This window comes from Diabrotica virgifera, chromosome 1 (genome assembly GCF_917563875.1).
Source record: "Diabrotica virgifera virgifera chromosome 1, PGI_DIABVI_V3a".
NCBI lineage: Eukaryota > Metazoa > Arthropoda > Insecta > Coleoptera > Chrysomelidae > Diabrotica > Diabrotica virgifera.
The window spans coordinates 128,240,696-128,257,984 of record NC_065443.1 but is presented as its reverse complement, the minus strand read 5'-3'; the positions used below and the strand labels follow the sequence as shown (position 1 = coordinate 128,257,984).

Genomic DNA, 17,289 nt, shown 5'->3' with positions numbered 1-17,289 from the left:
TTTTTTGACCAGAAATAGTAAATTGAACAGGGCTTCTTCTCGTTTCCATGCTTTACTAGGATTTTCGTTGCATGAAGCATACTTCTTCTTCTTCATGTTCCTTGTCCGTTGCGGACGTTGTCTATCATCATAGCAATTTTAATTTTGTTTGCGGCGTTTCTGAATAACTCAATCGATGTTAGTCCAAACCATTGGCGTAAGTTTTGAAGCCATGATTGTCTTTTCTTCCGGGTCCAAGTCTGTATTATGAAGCATACAGGGATACAGGCTTGTCAAACATAAAACGTCCGTACTTTAAGGATTTTAGTTGGAGTAATTTCTTTACGATTGTTTTTGTATAGTTTAAGGAACTATATAAAGAGGAAAAGAACACAAGTATGTATAAAAAATAAAGTTAAACAGTTAGATTTATAATAATATATTACTACTTAATTTTGTTTACATTATCTTTAGCGCAACACAAAAACTTTAAAAAATATGTTAATTTTAATTTTTTGGTATCTTATTGGACCACCTCTTCGCTTTATTCTTTTTCGGTATAACATAAAGACATTCTTCTTCCACTACCAATTCAGTTTCTTTATTTTTTATATCATCTTCCATGCTGCCTTCATAATTGTGAGTAGTATTTTCCTTCAAGTTGACAATCAGCTTAATATTCAATATGAAAGTGCGTTCTTTATCCAAAGGTTCAGCCAGAGCAACGTCAGGAAAAAACCATTTTCCAAGAACGATTTTGGAACTATTCGCAGATCCCGTACAGTTTTTACCTTTTTCTATCATGTACTTACATACACCCAATTCGTCAACAGTGCAATTGATATCACGCATCAATAAAGAGTTTTTAACTGTTGGAGCAGGTCCCTGTTTCTTATTGCTTTTATTATCTGGAGGAGATGCTTGTGCTACAACAGTTTCTTTGTTTCCGTGCATCGCGCCGATTTTTTTAGTTGTGACTTCTTCTTCAAATATGTCTTCATTTGAGTGCGAATGTTTTATTTGAGGTATAGGATATGGTAAGGCTGATTCCTCTTGTGTAATTTCCTTGTTTGGTGTATGTTGGCTACCAACAATTTCATCTAAAAATCAAATACATTTAATTATATGCAGAACTTAATACATTATATGATGAAAAAATAAATATTTATTTTTCTATTTACGGTAGGGGAGCCCAAGCGGGGATTTTTGCAGAAAATCACATGGGGATAAACCTTGTACCATGTAAATATACCCCTACCATATACGGACTCTTAATACAGGGGAGTTCGTTAAGGGGGTCCGAAAAAAAGATCTATTCTTGGAAAAACTCGACATCTTCAGATTAAGATAAGTTTAGTTAAGAAATGAACGTCAGATCGAAAACTTAAATAAAAGTTCAATATTTTTCAAAAATCTATCGAATGATACCAAATACGACTCCCCACGGAGAAGGGTGGGAGTAACTTTAGCATTTTAAATAGGAACCCCGTGATATTTCGCGGAATGAACATCAGATCAAAAAACTGAAAAATACGTCTTCAATATTTTTTAAAAATCGATCAAATGATATCAAACATGACCACCCGCGGAGGAAGGGTGGGGGTTGCTTTAAAATTAAACAGTAGCCCCCATTTTTTATTACAGATTTGGATTCCTTACGAAAAAATAAGTAACTTTTATTTGAGACATTTTTTAGAATTATATATGGATAGGAGAATAGGTAGGGCTATAATTGGAAGGAAAAAACCATTGTTGGAAATTGAGAATTAAATTAAAAAATAGAAAGTCCCCACTTAAATAGAAAACTTAACTTTTTTTTTGGTTTTAGGACCCAATTTTCACAACACAATAGGTCCTTATAACGCTTGAGTAAATGCAAATTTAAGATACTTGCCTCCCCTACTATAATTCTGTTTACTGATTTTCAATCTGTATAATTGAATTTTAGAGATATGTAATAAAAATTAAAAAATTTCGTGAAAGAATTTTTAAGATTTTTATGAAAAAATTTTAACAAAAGATATGATTTGATTCGTAAGGAAAGTGTTTGAAAGCATATCTGCCACTCTAAATTCAAAGAAAAATTTTCCATAGATATTTTAGCCTGTAGTAGATTGAATTATAATTTTTGTTGTAATACATATTTCCGATAGCCTTTCGATTGTTTCGATATAAAATTATAAACATGTAGTGATTAAAATAACTAAATTGTTAACCCCCTCTGTGGCGCAGTGGTAAGAGCGCCTACCTTTGAAACGAAAGGTCGGGAGTTCGAATCCTACGCGGGGGCAGAAATTTTTCATTTATTATAAATTAATAAATGAAAAATAGTTTCTGTCCTTGTGGGATCGGTACTCACCGGAGGGACTGCAGACGATCGGAAACAATTAGCGTCTCTTTGCAAAGACAATGACGTCGACTTTGCAAAGTAACAAGACACTTACTCAACACACACACTACACATTACTCCCCTGACTTAGTGATAAGTTATACAATTACGTGGCTAAAGGTTCTAGTTCTAAACCAAAGCCAGAATCAGAGAAAAAAAAAACTAAATTGTTTATTAAATAAAAAATGAAATGTTAAAAATTTGAGATAATATGTATTGAAATAAATGGGATGCCTTTATAGGGCAGTCAATGAGGGTATTTGACTCCATCGATTTACTTGATATTTTCACAGTAAGTAGGGAATAGCTCAAGAAACAAAGTCTACCCTATGCCGATGTGCGCTTTTATCTTGGGGGTGGTTCTCACCCCTTCTCGATGGTGAAATTTTTTTTGGATAAAATAGCCACGGAAGAGGCTAGAGAATCTAATTCTAAGCAAAAGCTGTTCCATTATTATTTTTTGAAAACTCAATACTTTTTGAGTTATTCGTGGTTGAAAATTGGCCATTTTCATTGAAAAATGATACCCTGTCGGACGGATTTTTGCGAATAACTTAAAAACTATGCACCTAACAAAAAAAAGTATACATAGTATATTAAGTATGGAGAACGGTAAGGGTTTTACGAGTATACCGATCGAAGACAATTGTTTGGAGGAGGAGCGGTGCGACGACTCCAATTATTGTCTGAGATCGGTTACCCTTAACGTTCGACATGCTTATAACGTTTTTTGCACGATTGATACCATTTATTAATTATAAATTGATTTAATTATAAATTATAAAATTAAACATTTTCGTCATATTGACTAGTTTCATTCATTTTATCAAGATAGATGCTTTGGTTGTTAGGTATTAACTAGGGTGCATAACAACAATGGAGAATTGAGTTTTTATTTAGTTGTCAATAATTTTAAGTACAATTTTGATTATTATAAATTAAAATATGAGCGAAAGGTGAATTTGAAGAAATTGAACGGGCTTGGGAAGAAGGGTGTTCCGCAATTATTCCCGAAAAATTCAAAATCCGTTATCAAAATACCTACCAAAGTTTTAAAAAATGGTGCGAAGGCAAGAATTTAAGAATCGAAGGAAATTCAATATTAATAATTAATTCGTTAGTTTTCTTTATTCTTTCAAAATATAAATTAAAATTAAGAGATTTTTTAACTCGACGGTAAGTGAATTACTTACCGTCGAGTTGGAGTACTTACCGTCGAGTTGGATTACTTACCGTCGAGTTGCTAGTAAATGTCACCTACTGACGTAAAATCTGTCACGGTAAACAGTCAAAAATGATCAATCGTGCAAAAAAATATTTTTGTAGCTTATAAAAAAACAAAGAGATTTATTCCTTCATAAATCTTTTAGTTATAATACAAAAAGGGATATAGTACGCGAGAAGAGTTTGTTTTTTGGTGCATGCTCAAATCGGTGTATTCAACTGGAAATACCAGAGAAACGGTTGATTTTAGGTGTATAATAGTATAATGGTACTAATAGCTTTTGTAGTTCTTGAAAAGGCCATTAAAATGAGCAGTATTAAATGTCGATTACATTCAAACTAAGCGAGATATGCTGCAAAAAAATTGATGACTAATGTATTTTAAGAAGAAATGAGAAGTATATTTAACCCCTCATCCATCAGAATTTAAATACATCGTTTTCCTTCTAAAATACTTTTTATTATAATGTTATTTCTATGTTCAAAAAGTTGGACTAGTTTAAAATAAAGAATTTTTGAAAAAAGTAAGATTAATTTATAGAGCGCATTGTTAAATTTTCTTAAAATTTTTCTTTTTCTCCATGTAATTCGAAAATGATACGAGATATAAAAAAGATATAACATAAAAATGTAGAGCTTTTTTAGAAAAAATTTCGTTTTTATTTTTCATTACTGTATCTGTTATAATTTTCAAGTTACATGGAGAAAAAGGAAGATTTTTAAGAAAATTTAAAAATGCGCTATATAATTTAATCTTATTTTTTTTTCAAAAACCATTCATTTTAAACTCGTCCAACTTTTTGAACATAGAAATAACACTATAATAAAAGGTATTGTACACGGAAAATGATGCGTTAACATTCTGGTGGATGGGGGTTAAATTTACTTCTCATTTTTTCTTAAAATACATTAGTTATCAATTTTTTTAGTAATAATTGTCAATACCTCGCTTAGTTTGAATGTAATTTACCTTTAATATTGCTCATTTTTAAGGTCTTTTCAAGCACTACAAAAGGTACTGGTAGCATTATAAACATAAAATCGACCGTTTTTCTCAGTGCCGGCGCTAGTGTATAAGGTGCCCGCCTGCAAAACTAGCACAGGCGCCCCCCCCCTACACACACATTCTTATGGGCGCCCATATAAAAAATTTAGGGTGGAGCCAGACGTGAAAATGTTGCACATTACATTTTGTATACTTTTGATGACAATATATAGTTTAAAGCACCCGAAAAGCTAGGGGTGGCACGGCCTCCCTGACAGCGTGCCTGCATGGGCGCCCATGCAGATACTCGTACAACCCCAGCCTTGGGGACATTATGTGTGTTTTAATGAAACAGTCAGATCCACATTTCCGAAGATCAAACCGGTCACTGACCTACCTATCTGACCGCCCATAACCTGGAGTGGTAACTATCTGACCCCCAAGCTATAACACCACCCCACCCCATCGTAGTACATAACGAATGAGGAGGCTTTGTACTAAACGTTTCCTTGGATGCCCTGGGTAATGGGACATTCTCTGTATTACTTTATGTGGTTAAACCACCTGATTTTAGGGGTAACTAGAAGAGCTTTTCTAAATATTAATGACTTGATTTTGGACTTAGGTCCTAAAAATGTGTGTTCCAGACAGCGAGGCATCGACTTAGTCGGTGTTCCCCTATTCGCAAATTTCCCCGGCAAATAAAGTTCGGTTACAGTTTTATTGGATCCATGATCTGGCATAATTACATAATAACTTAATTTTAATTTTTTTAAGAAATTGGCTAAGAGAACTAAGATTGTTTTTGTCATTTCTTCTTTTTCGGCTTTTCTTCTTCGGTTCGTGCCCCAGATAATGTTTTTTTGAATCAATTTTTATTTAACTAAATAGAAATAATAACTTTAAAACCTCAAGATTATGTTTCTGCAGTAATGTGAAACCGTAATTTAATAATAGTACTGAGTACTTAACAAATATAATTTTATATTAATTGAATGCAACACTAGATTCTTTATCTGCAGAGTACAACTGGCAAACTATTGTGTATTAGTAAAGGTATAATCACATGAAATAATACTAAATCTAAAAAAAATCTCTAAACTAAACTTTATGTAAAATGTTTATTTTAAGTATTATGTTTTTATGGAATTAATACTCGATACCTATTAATAAGTACAATAATACTTAAATTACACAGGCGGCAAGAAAACAGCATCACACTCGTGTTTATTTTACTAGAAATCGTTCATTTCCTCTCATAACTGCTGATACAAAACTAACAACTTGCAAGAAATTTGAAGAAAATAAACAAAGCATTCTCATTTAAAGCAAAGTTGTTTGGTTGAAATATAATATCTTTGACCAATAAATTATATTACTTCTATGCAGCATTGCATATTTTTGTATATTTTACATGTGTGATATGCAAAACTAACAAACACTGATTAGGGTATTATGACGAATTTAAACCACATTTAAAAAAAATGAATTTTTCTATTTTAGTATTTTGCATAACACCAGCAGAAAAAAACCTCATTCTGGCGCCCCCCAAACAGGGGCGCCCGCCTGCAGTGCATCCCTTGCAGGCCCGTTATCGCCGGCCCTGAGTTTTTCTGTTATTCCAAGTTGAATACACCAATTTGAGCATGTAGCAAAAAAACAAACTCTGTTCACCTACCATATCTCTTTTTGTATTATAACTACAAGATTTATGAAGGCAAGTGTGTCTTTGTTTTTTTATAACCTACAAAAATGTTTTATACAGTTTTTTTAGTTAAATGCATATTTTTTAAGGTATTGAAAAAAAAACCGTTCGAAAAGGTATTAAAATGGAGATTTTTCAACCACGAATAACTCAAAAAGTATTAAGTTTTCAAAAAAAATTGTAGAACAGTTTTTGCTCTTAGGTTCTCTATCGAATTCCGTGGTTATCTTACCAAAAATTTTTTCACCCCTGAGAAGGGGTGGAAACCACTCCCAAGATAAAAGCACACGTCGGCATAGGGTAGACTTTGAATTAGGAGATAAGTAGAGGTTATTCCCAAATTTTCGTTAAAATCCATGCAGTAGGATATAATTCGGAGGTAATATCCTATTCTTGCTCCGATTAACTAGCGTATTATTATACAGTATGGTGCAAATTAAAGGAATCAATTCGTTATTTCGTAAGCCGGCAACATTAAGGAAAAATCCCAAAACAGGTCGATTTTTATTTTTAAATTTTGGTAATTTAGCATATATATCACACAAGTGACGTCATCTATCTGGGCGTGATGACGTAATCGATGATTTTTTTAAATAAGAATAGAGCTGTGTGCTATCTCAATTGAAAGGTTATTAAATTCTCTATTTAGTAATGTAAACATTAACGTAATTATTTATACAGGGTGTCCAAAAACAATTTTTTAAATTAAATTAATTGACAAAAAAAGAAGAATATATGTAATTTATTTAATTCAAAATACTTTTTACTCTTATCATAAAATAGAAAAAAATGTTTATTTGAAAAATAAACGTTGATTTTCGCTTAAATTCAATGTTCAAGCTAGCTTCCGCTAGGCAATGAAGTTTGAACATTTAATTTAATTTAATTTTTCAAATAAACATTTTTTTCCTGTTTCTGACAGTAGTAATTGTATTTTGAATTAAAAAAATTACATACATTCTTCTTTTTTTGTCAATATTTTAATTTAAAAAAATGTTTTTGGACACCCCGTATAAATAATGTTGTTAATGTTTATATTACTGAATAGAGAATTGAATAACCTTTCAAATAAGCTAGCACACGACCCCTATTCTCATTTAAAAAAGTCATTAATTACGTCATCACGCCCAGACAGATGACGTCACTCGTGTGACATATATGCCAAAATATCATAAATTAAAAAAAAATCGACCTGTTTCGGGATTTTTCCGTAAAGTCGCCGGTTTATGAAATAACGAATTTACTTCTTTCATTTGCACCATTCTGTATAAAGAAAATAAAGAAAATACAAATGATAAAAACGAATTTACAGCGACAAACATGTTATTTAATTTTTTTATTTATTCGACAAGTGTATATTTACCTTCATCAGCAACGCTTCTGGTTCTTTCTCCAAGCATCTTGTTAGTGTCTTCAGACTCCAACTGCTGGCTATCCTCTATATCACTACAATTTCTTAAATTAGATTTTCCCAAAGGATTTATGCTAATTTCGATTTGCTTTCTTTTTAATTTGGGCCAAACGATGAAATGGTGTGAAAGTATTGGTCCTGCTCCACAAAACAACGTTTTATGCTCTTTTATGATATAATCCCCGCTCTCTTTAACAGTAGTAAAGTTCAAAACCTTTTTCTGGTCAGTGTTTTGTTCTAAGACCTCGTAACAAGAAGAGTTTTCACTGTTTGCTGGAAGGTCTTGTAAATTTCCAGGCGTGTCTAATAGAATGGAATACGCTTTGGATATTGTTTGATTTTTGGTGTGTTTGTTTTCAGTGATGATAAGAGACTCGGCCCAGCAGATTGAGGTTAAATCAGGATTAGCATTATGAAGACTTAGAAGAGGTTCATTAAGAGATTCTATTTCCTCGTTTCTAAGTATGACATCTTGGAAAGTATTAAATGCTGAATATTCATCATGGACAGGTGTAGATATAGATGTCTAAAAATATATATAATTGATACTTTGTTAGTCTCTAATAGGGGAGTGCATATAGATTTCCACTTCGGAAAAAATCAAACAAAATAGAACTTTTTGTAATTTCATTAAGAAATGTTTAATAAACAACATATCAAAAAGTTCTACTCGAGAAGTGGGTGCTTCATTTTTTATTAAACAAATGAACTACGAAATTAGATATTTTTTTTAAATAACACCGAAAATATAAATTTTAGAAAAAAACTGACTTGATCATTGCAAAATTCAGAAAATTTTACAAAAAATCCTTATAAAAAGATTTTTCTAAAATTAAATCTGTAACTTCTATAATTTTTTATTTTTAACGTTAAAGTCAATCTTCTTACAAACTTTGGCGCACTGTAAACTAGCGTACGGCGAAGTGCATGGTTGAGTTATTTTAATGTAATTCTTTAACTAATGGATGAAATGAAATTTTACAAATTGAACATGAAAGAAGAATAATTAATCTATCTTTCGGTTATAATAGAAAGAAATAAAATGTATGGGCTTAAGTAAGGTGTGGGCGGAAAATGAGCGTTACATGAATTTTGTTTAAAAATGATTTAAAAATTTGTAACTAATGCAATAATTTTTCTTATAAAACTCTCAATTTTGCACAACTTACCTTTCAAGCATATTACTAATGATGTTTCATTAAAAAAAAATCTCAAAAATTTAATTCCAATGATATGACGTCTCAAAAAATGTAATTTTTGAAATCTTCGTAGTTTTATAGAATTACCACCACTCTAAGACGGTATTACTCAAGTTTGAACAGATCTATTACAGTTTTATAAGTGCTTTTTTAAAGCTTAGGATGTAATCTTTAAGCACTAAATTATTTTACTTTAGATATGAAATAAACTATTTCTTTTTAAGAAAATTAAGAAAGATAACAAAAATGTAATACAAAAACCGAAAATTACTAGCTAAAAAAATGTTAATACAAAGTTATGAAAACTTTTTTCTGTAAAACGTGCCTAAAATACATTTAATAATAGGCTTCAACAATAATAAATGTTCAGCAAAAATTTTTTTTAACTCTTATACAGTATGTCTGCGTAACTTGGAACCTATTGATAACTTTTTTATTATCAGTTTTTCGAAAAAAAGTCATTCTTGATAAAAATCAAATATCAAATTTAATCAATGTTATACGAGGTATGTCAAAAAATATGAATTTCACTCAAGAGTAAAGTACCTTTCCATTTCACAATAGCGAAAATTGTTATTAAGAAAAGTTGTAAGGAATTAAAAACTATGTTTTAATATTCAATTATGTCCTCCTAATTAAAATATTGTGAATAGTAAAGACATTTAACTCTTAAGAAAATTAATATTTTTTACATACCTCGTATAAAATTAAAAAAGTTTGATATCTGATGGTTGCATCTTAGATTTTAGACCAGGGAGAGTATTTTATGAAGAATAACTTTTTTTCGTAAAAGTGATAATAAAATAGTTATCATAATTGTAATAAAATAATGATGAGTATCCGTAATTTGAGAAAAAAGTGATTTTTTTTTCAATTAGAATGATATAATTGTATATTTAGACATAGTTTCTAATTTCAAACAACTTTTCATGATAGCATTTTTTGATATTCTGGAATATAAAGGTATTTTACTCTTTAACGAAATTCATATTTTTGACATAACTCGTATAAAATTGATAAAATTTGATATCTGATGGTTGAGTTTTAGATTTTTGACTATCCAGAGCATTTTATTAAAAATAACTTTTTTTCGTAAAATTGATAATAAAAAAAGTTTTCTATGTGGTTCCTGGCTACGGAGACACACTGTATAAGAGCTTCTGTATACGAATTTTCAAATTGCAATGCCATATTCGGATTCAGCATAATCAAAAACAAAGTAGAAACATATTTGATCAAAGTAAAATGATGAATTTAAAGTTTTTTTTTAAAATTATTTATACAAAACAATTGTTATTGTTTCAACAATTAATAAACAACTAGCGGCCAAATCTGCGAGTAGAACTTTTTACTTTAACATGTATATGTATATAAACTAACAAAAAAAGTTTTAGAAAAATATAAGCTTGTTTGAATTTTTCCGAAACAATGCATGTTTTCGTTCTAATTGCACTCCCCCATAAATATGCAAATACATATAATATAATATATTGAAGGTATTCCCGAAATTTGAAAAAAAAAACGGAAAATACTTCATAAAAATGAGATTATCATAAATTAAATATTTAAAAATGATAAAATATAGGGTGGAACCACAAACGAAAAAGGGGAAGGCCACATATGCGATGATCTGAAGAAACACAATGGGTCAAAATGGATGAAAATTGCCCAAGATAGGGAGGCATGGAAGAAGGAAGAGGAGGCCTATATCTAAGGATGGATGCTTAGAGCTGATTAGATAGATAGATAGAAAATATTATAGGGTTGCACATTTGAAAAATATGAGAAAATTTTCATGTGTAGTTCACTCTGTATGGGAATATTCGTCAATAGTGTCTGAGTTTAAAAACTAGATCATATTGTTTACTATGTAAAATGAATAATTATCGAAGTATTCCTTCTTTATACATAGGGTTTCGATAGCGATATCGAAATAAAGATGGTCATTACTTGTTGAATACCCTGTATATAGCAGTATAAAGCTTATATTGTAAGAACATGGATTATACTTAATACTAGAGGATCCGATATAAGGTCGATTTGCACCGATCTGTTTAATGGATGAAAATTATTGGATATTACGTAATTTAGCATGTTAACAATTACAAAAAACAAGGGTTGCCCGATCTAATCTTGTTCTAACTATAATTAATTAATAATAAAAAAATTACATTCTTTTATGAATTAAAAAAAAATTGACCCAGGCAGATATTATTTCAGATTTTTTGGATCATTCTAAACAAAAAAGGTCTTTTGTAATTTTTCTCTAAAGTTGATCGTTTTCGAGTTATAAACAATTTAAAACTGAAAAAAGAACGAAAGATGACAATTTTCAAGGCTTAAAAACACAAGTAAAAAATATCATTTTTGTAATTATCGAGTACATAAATTCAAGCTCAAACCTTTTTCTATCAGGTCTCGATAAGAATTTTAGGCATGTTTTATTCTAAAACATATTTTTTTAATTGTTAATGAGGAAGGTTTCTTATGGGGAGACGGGCATTAACAACTAAAAAACAATGTTTCAGAATGAAACAAGTCCAAAAGACTTATCAGGAACTGATAGAATAAGGTTTGAACTTAAATTTAGGTACTTCGTAATTTCAAAAATGATATTTTATACTTATGTTTTTGAGCCTTGAAAATCGTCATATATTATTTCGTTCTTTTTTCAGTTTTAAATTGTTTATAACTAGAAAATGATCAACTTTACAGAAAAATTACAAAAGACCTTTTTTGTTTAGAATGATCTAAAAAATCTGAAATATCTGCCCGGTTCGAAAATTTTTTTTTAGAATTTATAAAAAAATGATATTTTATACTTAAGTTTTTGAGCCTTGAAAATCGTTATCTTTCGTTCTTTTGTCAGTTTTAAATTGGTTATAACTAGAAAACGATCAAATTTAGAGAAAAATTACAAAAGACCTTTTTTGTTTCGAATTACCTAAAAAATCTGAAATAATATCTGCCCGGGTCGAAATTTTTTTTATTTATAAAAAAATGTCATTTTTTAATTATTAATTAATTATAGTTAGAACAAGATTAGATCGGACAACTCTTGTTTTGTGTAAATGTTAACGTGCTAAATTACATATCCAATAATTTTTATCCATTAAACAGATCAGTGCAAATCGACCTTATATCGTATCTTAGGTCTTAGACTATAAGTGAAATCTAAATATGAGAAAATATACCATTTCATTATATACCGTTTCATTTAAAAAATTATTATTAACCACGCTCTGAAGTTTGCACATATTCCAAGCCTGGAGAGTATCATTGCCTACATTTTTCCTAAATACTTTTTTTTGGATATTCTGTACCAAAATAGAATTTTAGACCACTGTCGTATTAAAATGCATCCTGTATAAAAGAATAAGCTCGGTAGAGAAAATATTGTTATTAACATTAAAAAATTCGTCTACAACAGGAAACATGTGTTAAAAAACAGCTTATGAGACTCTAGATAAGAAAGAGAAGAAGATAAGAAACAGGAAATGATAATGACTATGGAATCAACAAATGAATAATGCAGTAACGAAAAAACAAACAAACATTACAAGTACTTTCAAAATAAGTCCGAACAAAACAAAGAAATATACGACGAAGTTCGGAACGAAGCTGAACGAATCTAGAATCATGGGGACACTTGTCGAAACAAGTCAAAAGCTTTACAGAAAAGCATAACAGAGAAAAACAGACATATATTATATCATAGAAAGTTATGGAGTGAAAGAAAGGGGGGGGGGAAATTTAAGAAATTAGCCTCAGCTTAAGAAGTTCTTGGGAAATGCCTATATATAAATAAATCGTTCCCAAAACACCATGGTTTTGTACAGAAGTTTAGGAAAAATGCTAAGTGAAATAGCTGGAATGATAGATGGGAGATGGACAAAGAGGTTATTGGAAAGGAGACCAAAGGAAAACAAGATAAACATCGGTCGACTACCTGCACGATGGACTGAATATTTAAGATGGCTGAATAAAACCTGGATCCGGGCCTCGCAAGATAGACGGGGTTGGATACACGAGGAAGAGGCCTATGTTCAGCTGTGGACTTTTAAGGCTGGTTAATGAAGCGAAATGTTTATGAAGAAAAAAAGAATATAAAAAAGCTTACATGAAATACATGTAAACCAAGACACAGGATTTATTAAAGAACCAAAACACTTGTACACAACAATGTCCTTGTATGAAGCATCTGGGAACGTTTTTCGAAACAAATTGAACATGATTTTTATGGTTTCCAAAAGGAAATATGGCGCATTATAAGAGGTTAGAGAACGGAGGTAAAGGTACTAATAGAACCAAAACACAAAAAAGTATACATGGATTGACTATCTAAAATATAAAGAAACACTATGCAGAGCATAAACAAATTACACTAGAACCGGAAACACCAGAAATTATTACAAATAAAAAAGTTAGTATAAATACATAGAAAGTTCGAAAACACTCAAAAAGCTGAAGAATAGGAATCTGCAGGTAAAGACGGATCACCAAACGAAAAATTTAGAAGAACTAATGACACCGAGGATAAGTTGAGCAGATAAACACCAGGGTTTTCGTACTAGAACAATCATCGTGTACAGATGCAATATTCGTTATAAAGCAAACTATGTACTGAGAAATCACTAGAGTATAATAGACCAGCATGTCTATGTCTGATTGACTTAAAGAAATCATTTGATAGCGTGAGACTCAAAGATGTAATCCATAATAGAGAAACTGCTCTAAATATCATAACTATTGAAAATTGAAAAATTTACCAAACCTATAGACGTAGGAAGCAGAATAAGACAGGGCGACTCATTGAGCCCAACTTTCTACAATTTAATCATGGATGAAAGCTTCAAACGTGGCAATAAAGAAAGAGCTCAAGGGAAAAAAGAAGTAAAAAGTCTACAAAGACTAGTTCACAGATCTAACATAAGAGCAAAAGAATTTAATATGACAATCTTATCTCAGAAAACTAAAATATGTAATAGTAATCAACAAAGAACCAATCAGATGTAAAATAGAAATTTGTCGCATCACTATTGAACATGTCCAGCTATGCAGACCTGGATAAAGAAATGAGAGATTACGTCTACAAAAATCAAATAGACTGGCAGGATGCCTTAATAACACTATATGGCGAAATATACATTTTAACATTGAGATGAAGTCAAGAATTTATAAAGCCAGTCATCGTCATCAGTAGCTCGAGAACCCTTTTTGGGTCCTGGCTTGTTCTAGGATTTTCCGCCATTCTGTTCTGTTCCTTGCTTTGTTCTTCCAGTGGGTAATCTCAAGTGTTTTCAGATCTTGTTCCACTTGTTCCATGTATCTAAGTTTGGGTCTTCCCTTTGACCTTCTCCCTACTGGTGTTTGCTTCATTATGTGTTTTGGTGTTTCGGTCTCCAACATTCGTTCAGCATGACCCATCCAGCGCAGACGTCCGATCTTTATGGATGTTATGACGTCGGGTTCGTTGTATGCTGCGTATAGTTATAAAGCCAGTGCAAGACCAATAATATATCCATCAGAAACAAGACCCGACACAGTCTCAACACAAAAACTACTCGAAATGGCAGAAATGAGAGTACTGAGAAGAATTACAGGGAAAACACGCTGAGAAATCGAAAGAGGATTGAAGACATTAGAAGAAAATGTAAGGTACAGTGTATGAACGATGGATACCAAATAGAAAAAAAAAAAAAGAAATAACCACATAAACAGGATGTGGGAGACATCCCACATTCTGCTTATACTGCTTATTCTGCTTATTACATTGTTAAAAATGTATAATTTAAATGTGTAACTTGAAAAATAAACAATAAATATTTAGTAAAACTAAAAACAAATAATATGGACTATTTCACTCATCTTAAAATTTTCACATAATCTGACCAATCACAAACCAAAGGCAGCTTGTGTTATCGCGAAAACACCAACTGTCTTTCAATTCTGATTGGTCTATCAGCTTCGTGTTTTCAACGACGTAACCATGGATACCGATCGCAAAGCAAAGTTTGACGTTTGCCAAAAAAATTATTGTAGCTGTATACGTCAAAATGAGTCGTTTCGGTGGTACTTCAAACGAAGTTATAAACCAAAACATTGAAGAAAATATACCGAGTAACACAAGAAAATCTAAATCTTATATATGGAGACAATTTATGATGTTCTGTGTGGATCGCAACTACAAATTAGATGCAGAAAATAACAACGAAAGACTAGCATTCATTCTAAAAGACTGGGCCTTCCACTATTTATTGTTATAGGTAAAAAATAATTATAACAAATTATTTATAGTTATAATAAATATTTCATGATTATGACTAATTGTGAATTATTCAAAAAATGGGTAGATTTGGGTTACCTAGATCAAATGTATTATTATTAAATTCCTTCCTCTCATTCTACTGAATTTTTGACCTATCACTTTGTTCGTGAAATAGTCTAATAAAATACCACTCGTGATTTAATTTATCTTATAAGTCTGTCTTTTATTTCTAAACTCAACTGAGTTGCTTAGAGAAAACACCACTCGTCCTAGGGACTCGTGGTGTTTTCAAGCAACTCAGTTTCGTTTAGAAGTAAATCGACAGACTATCGCGAAAATTGAATCACTAGTGGTATTACTATTGATAATATGTTGTATTGATCAGGTCAAAATAGCACGAGATAAATCATAGGTCTGGATCCCGCCTATGAAAAAAAAGTTGATTAATAGCAAGCTGAAAATTTGTTAATAGCTTAAGGGTGTCTAGACGGACAAACTTTGATATATGGGAACACTGGAACAGGGGAAGTTTTAATTGTGGAACAGGTTAAAAATTTGGAACGGTCAGACCACGAAAACGGCACATGTATTTTGTCCGACAGAAGAGACTTAAACTCTCCGAACAGAGATTAAACTCTCATGCAAAAGTCAGACTGCTATTTATCACCAAATGGGCGTTTTAATGAGTGGAACATGTAGAATATGTCAAATGACAGGAATTATGACAAGTGATAAATAGCAGTCTGATTTTTGCATGAGAGTTTAATCTCTGTTCGGAGAGTTTAAGTCTATTCCATCGGACAAAATAAATGTGCCGTTTTCGTGGTCTGACCGTTCCAAATTTTTAACCTGTTCCACGTTTAAAACTGCCCCTGTTCCAGTGTTCCCATATATCAAAGTTTATCCGACTGGACACCCTTAAGCTATTAACAAATTTTCAGCTTGCTATTAATCGACTTTTTTTTTCATACGCGGGATCCAGACCTATCACCAGTCGACAGAAGTATCGAACGACCGCGCAAATTATGGAGTGACAACCTTTCCTAGAGGTATCAACACGCCAATGAACAAGTAGAATTGCTTATAAAGAGGAAGAACAAGCCAAGAAAGGTATCTGGAAAGATTATATAAAACATATTTTAATAGAAAAGCTGAAGAACTATAACCAGCTATAGTCAGCAAAATGATAACTATAATTTTGGATTTGTATTCAAAGAAGATTTGATTATGCAATAAAAAATAAAATTAATTAAAAAAACAGTCTTACCTTCAACCAAAACACGCACACTATTAATATCTGACACCTTTTCATTATTAGTGTTATTTATTCAAACTACCATTGCAACTGACACTGCAAAATCTACTTTAATGATTTTTGTTAAAAATGTATCATTTAAGTAAACTTGAAATATAAACAATAAACATTTAGTCAATCTAAAAACAAATATTATGAACAATGCGTTGTATTGATCAGGTTTCTTAAGAAAGAGGAGTCGATTCAAACGTGATAATTAAGGTAAAATAAAATCGAGTATGGGTGTTTTTTGTTTTTTAATGTTTCCTGGATTATAACCTTTATAAATTTTCTTAGAAAACAATATGCCCTTCTCAATTTTATTGAACTCATAACTATGTACATATATCGATTTGACGCATTTGTGTTTTGGTAGTATAGATATACTGATGGCCAAAAAATGCAACACGTAGATGGACAAATATTTTTTTCAACAATGTTTACTTAAGGAAGTATACATTATATTCTTATTATTTGATAACATTATAAATTAATTTGCAACGTCATTTTTGTCAAAAAATTAATAGTGAGTGGCTCTTTTTCGATTTTCTATACACTCCGTTACTCTATGGGTCTTCTTTTTCTTTTCAAATTCAAATATATTTTATTAAAAAAATTGTAAACAACACACATATAGCAAATTGCCACAATTTAATAATAAGTGTCTACTATACATACAGACCAGGACCAGACGGAGTACAATCTGAATTTCTTAAACTTCTTGATGATGAATCTTTACGAATACTATGTAAAATCTTTAATAATATCTATGACACAGGCAATGTGCCAAAAGATTGGCTAGTTTCAGAATTTATTACCATACCAAAGAAACAGG

At 31.0% G+C, this 17,289-nt stretch overlaps 1 protein-coding gene across 1 annotated transcript; it reads right to left on the bottom strand.

The window, feature by feature from the left end:
* Positions 1-436: 436 nt before the first annotated feature.
* On the bottom strand, positions 437-16,608 carry LOC114331317 (uncharacterized). Its single transcript, XM_028280847.2, has 3 exons — positions 16,428-16,608; positions 7,646-8,219; positions 437-1,079 (listed from the first exon to the last, which is right to left on the bottom strand). Exons 1-3 carry the CDS (start codon positions 16,470-16,472, stop codon positions 487-489), a joined length of 1,212 nt encoding a protein of 403 aa, XP_028136648.2. The 5' UTR covers positions 16,473-16,608; the 3' UTR covers positions 437-486.
* Positions 16,609-17,289: the final 681 nt, after the last annotated feature.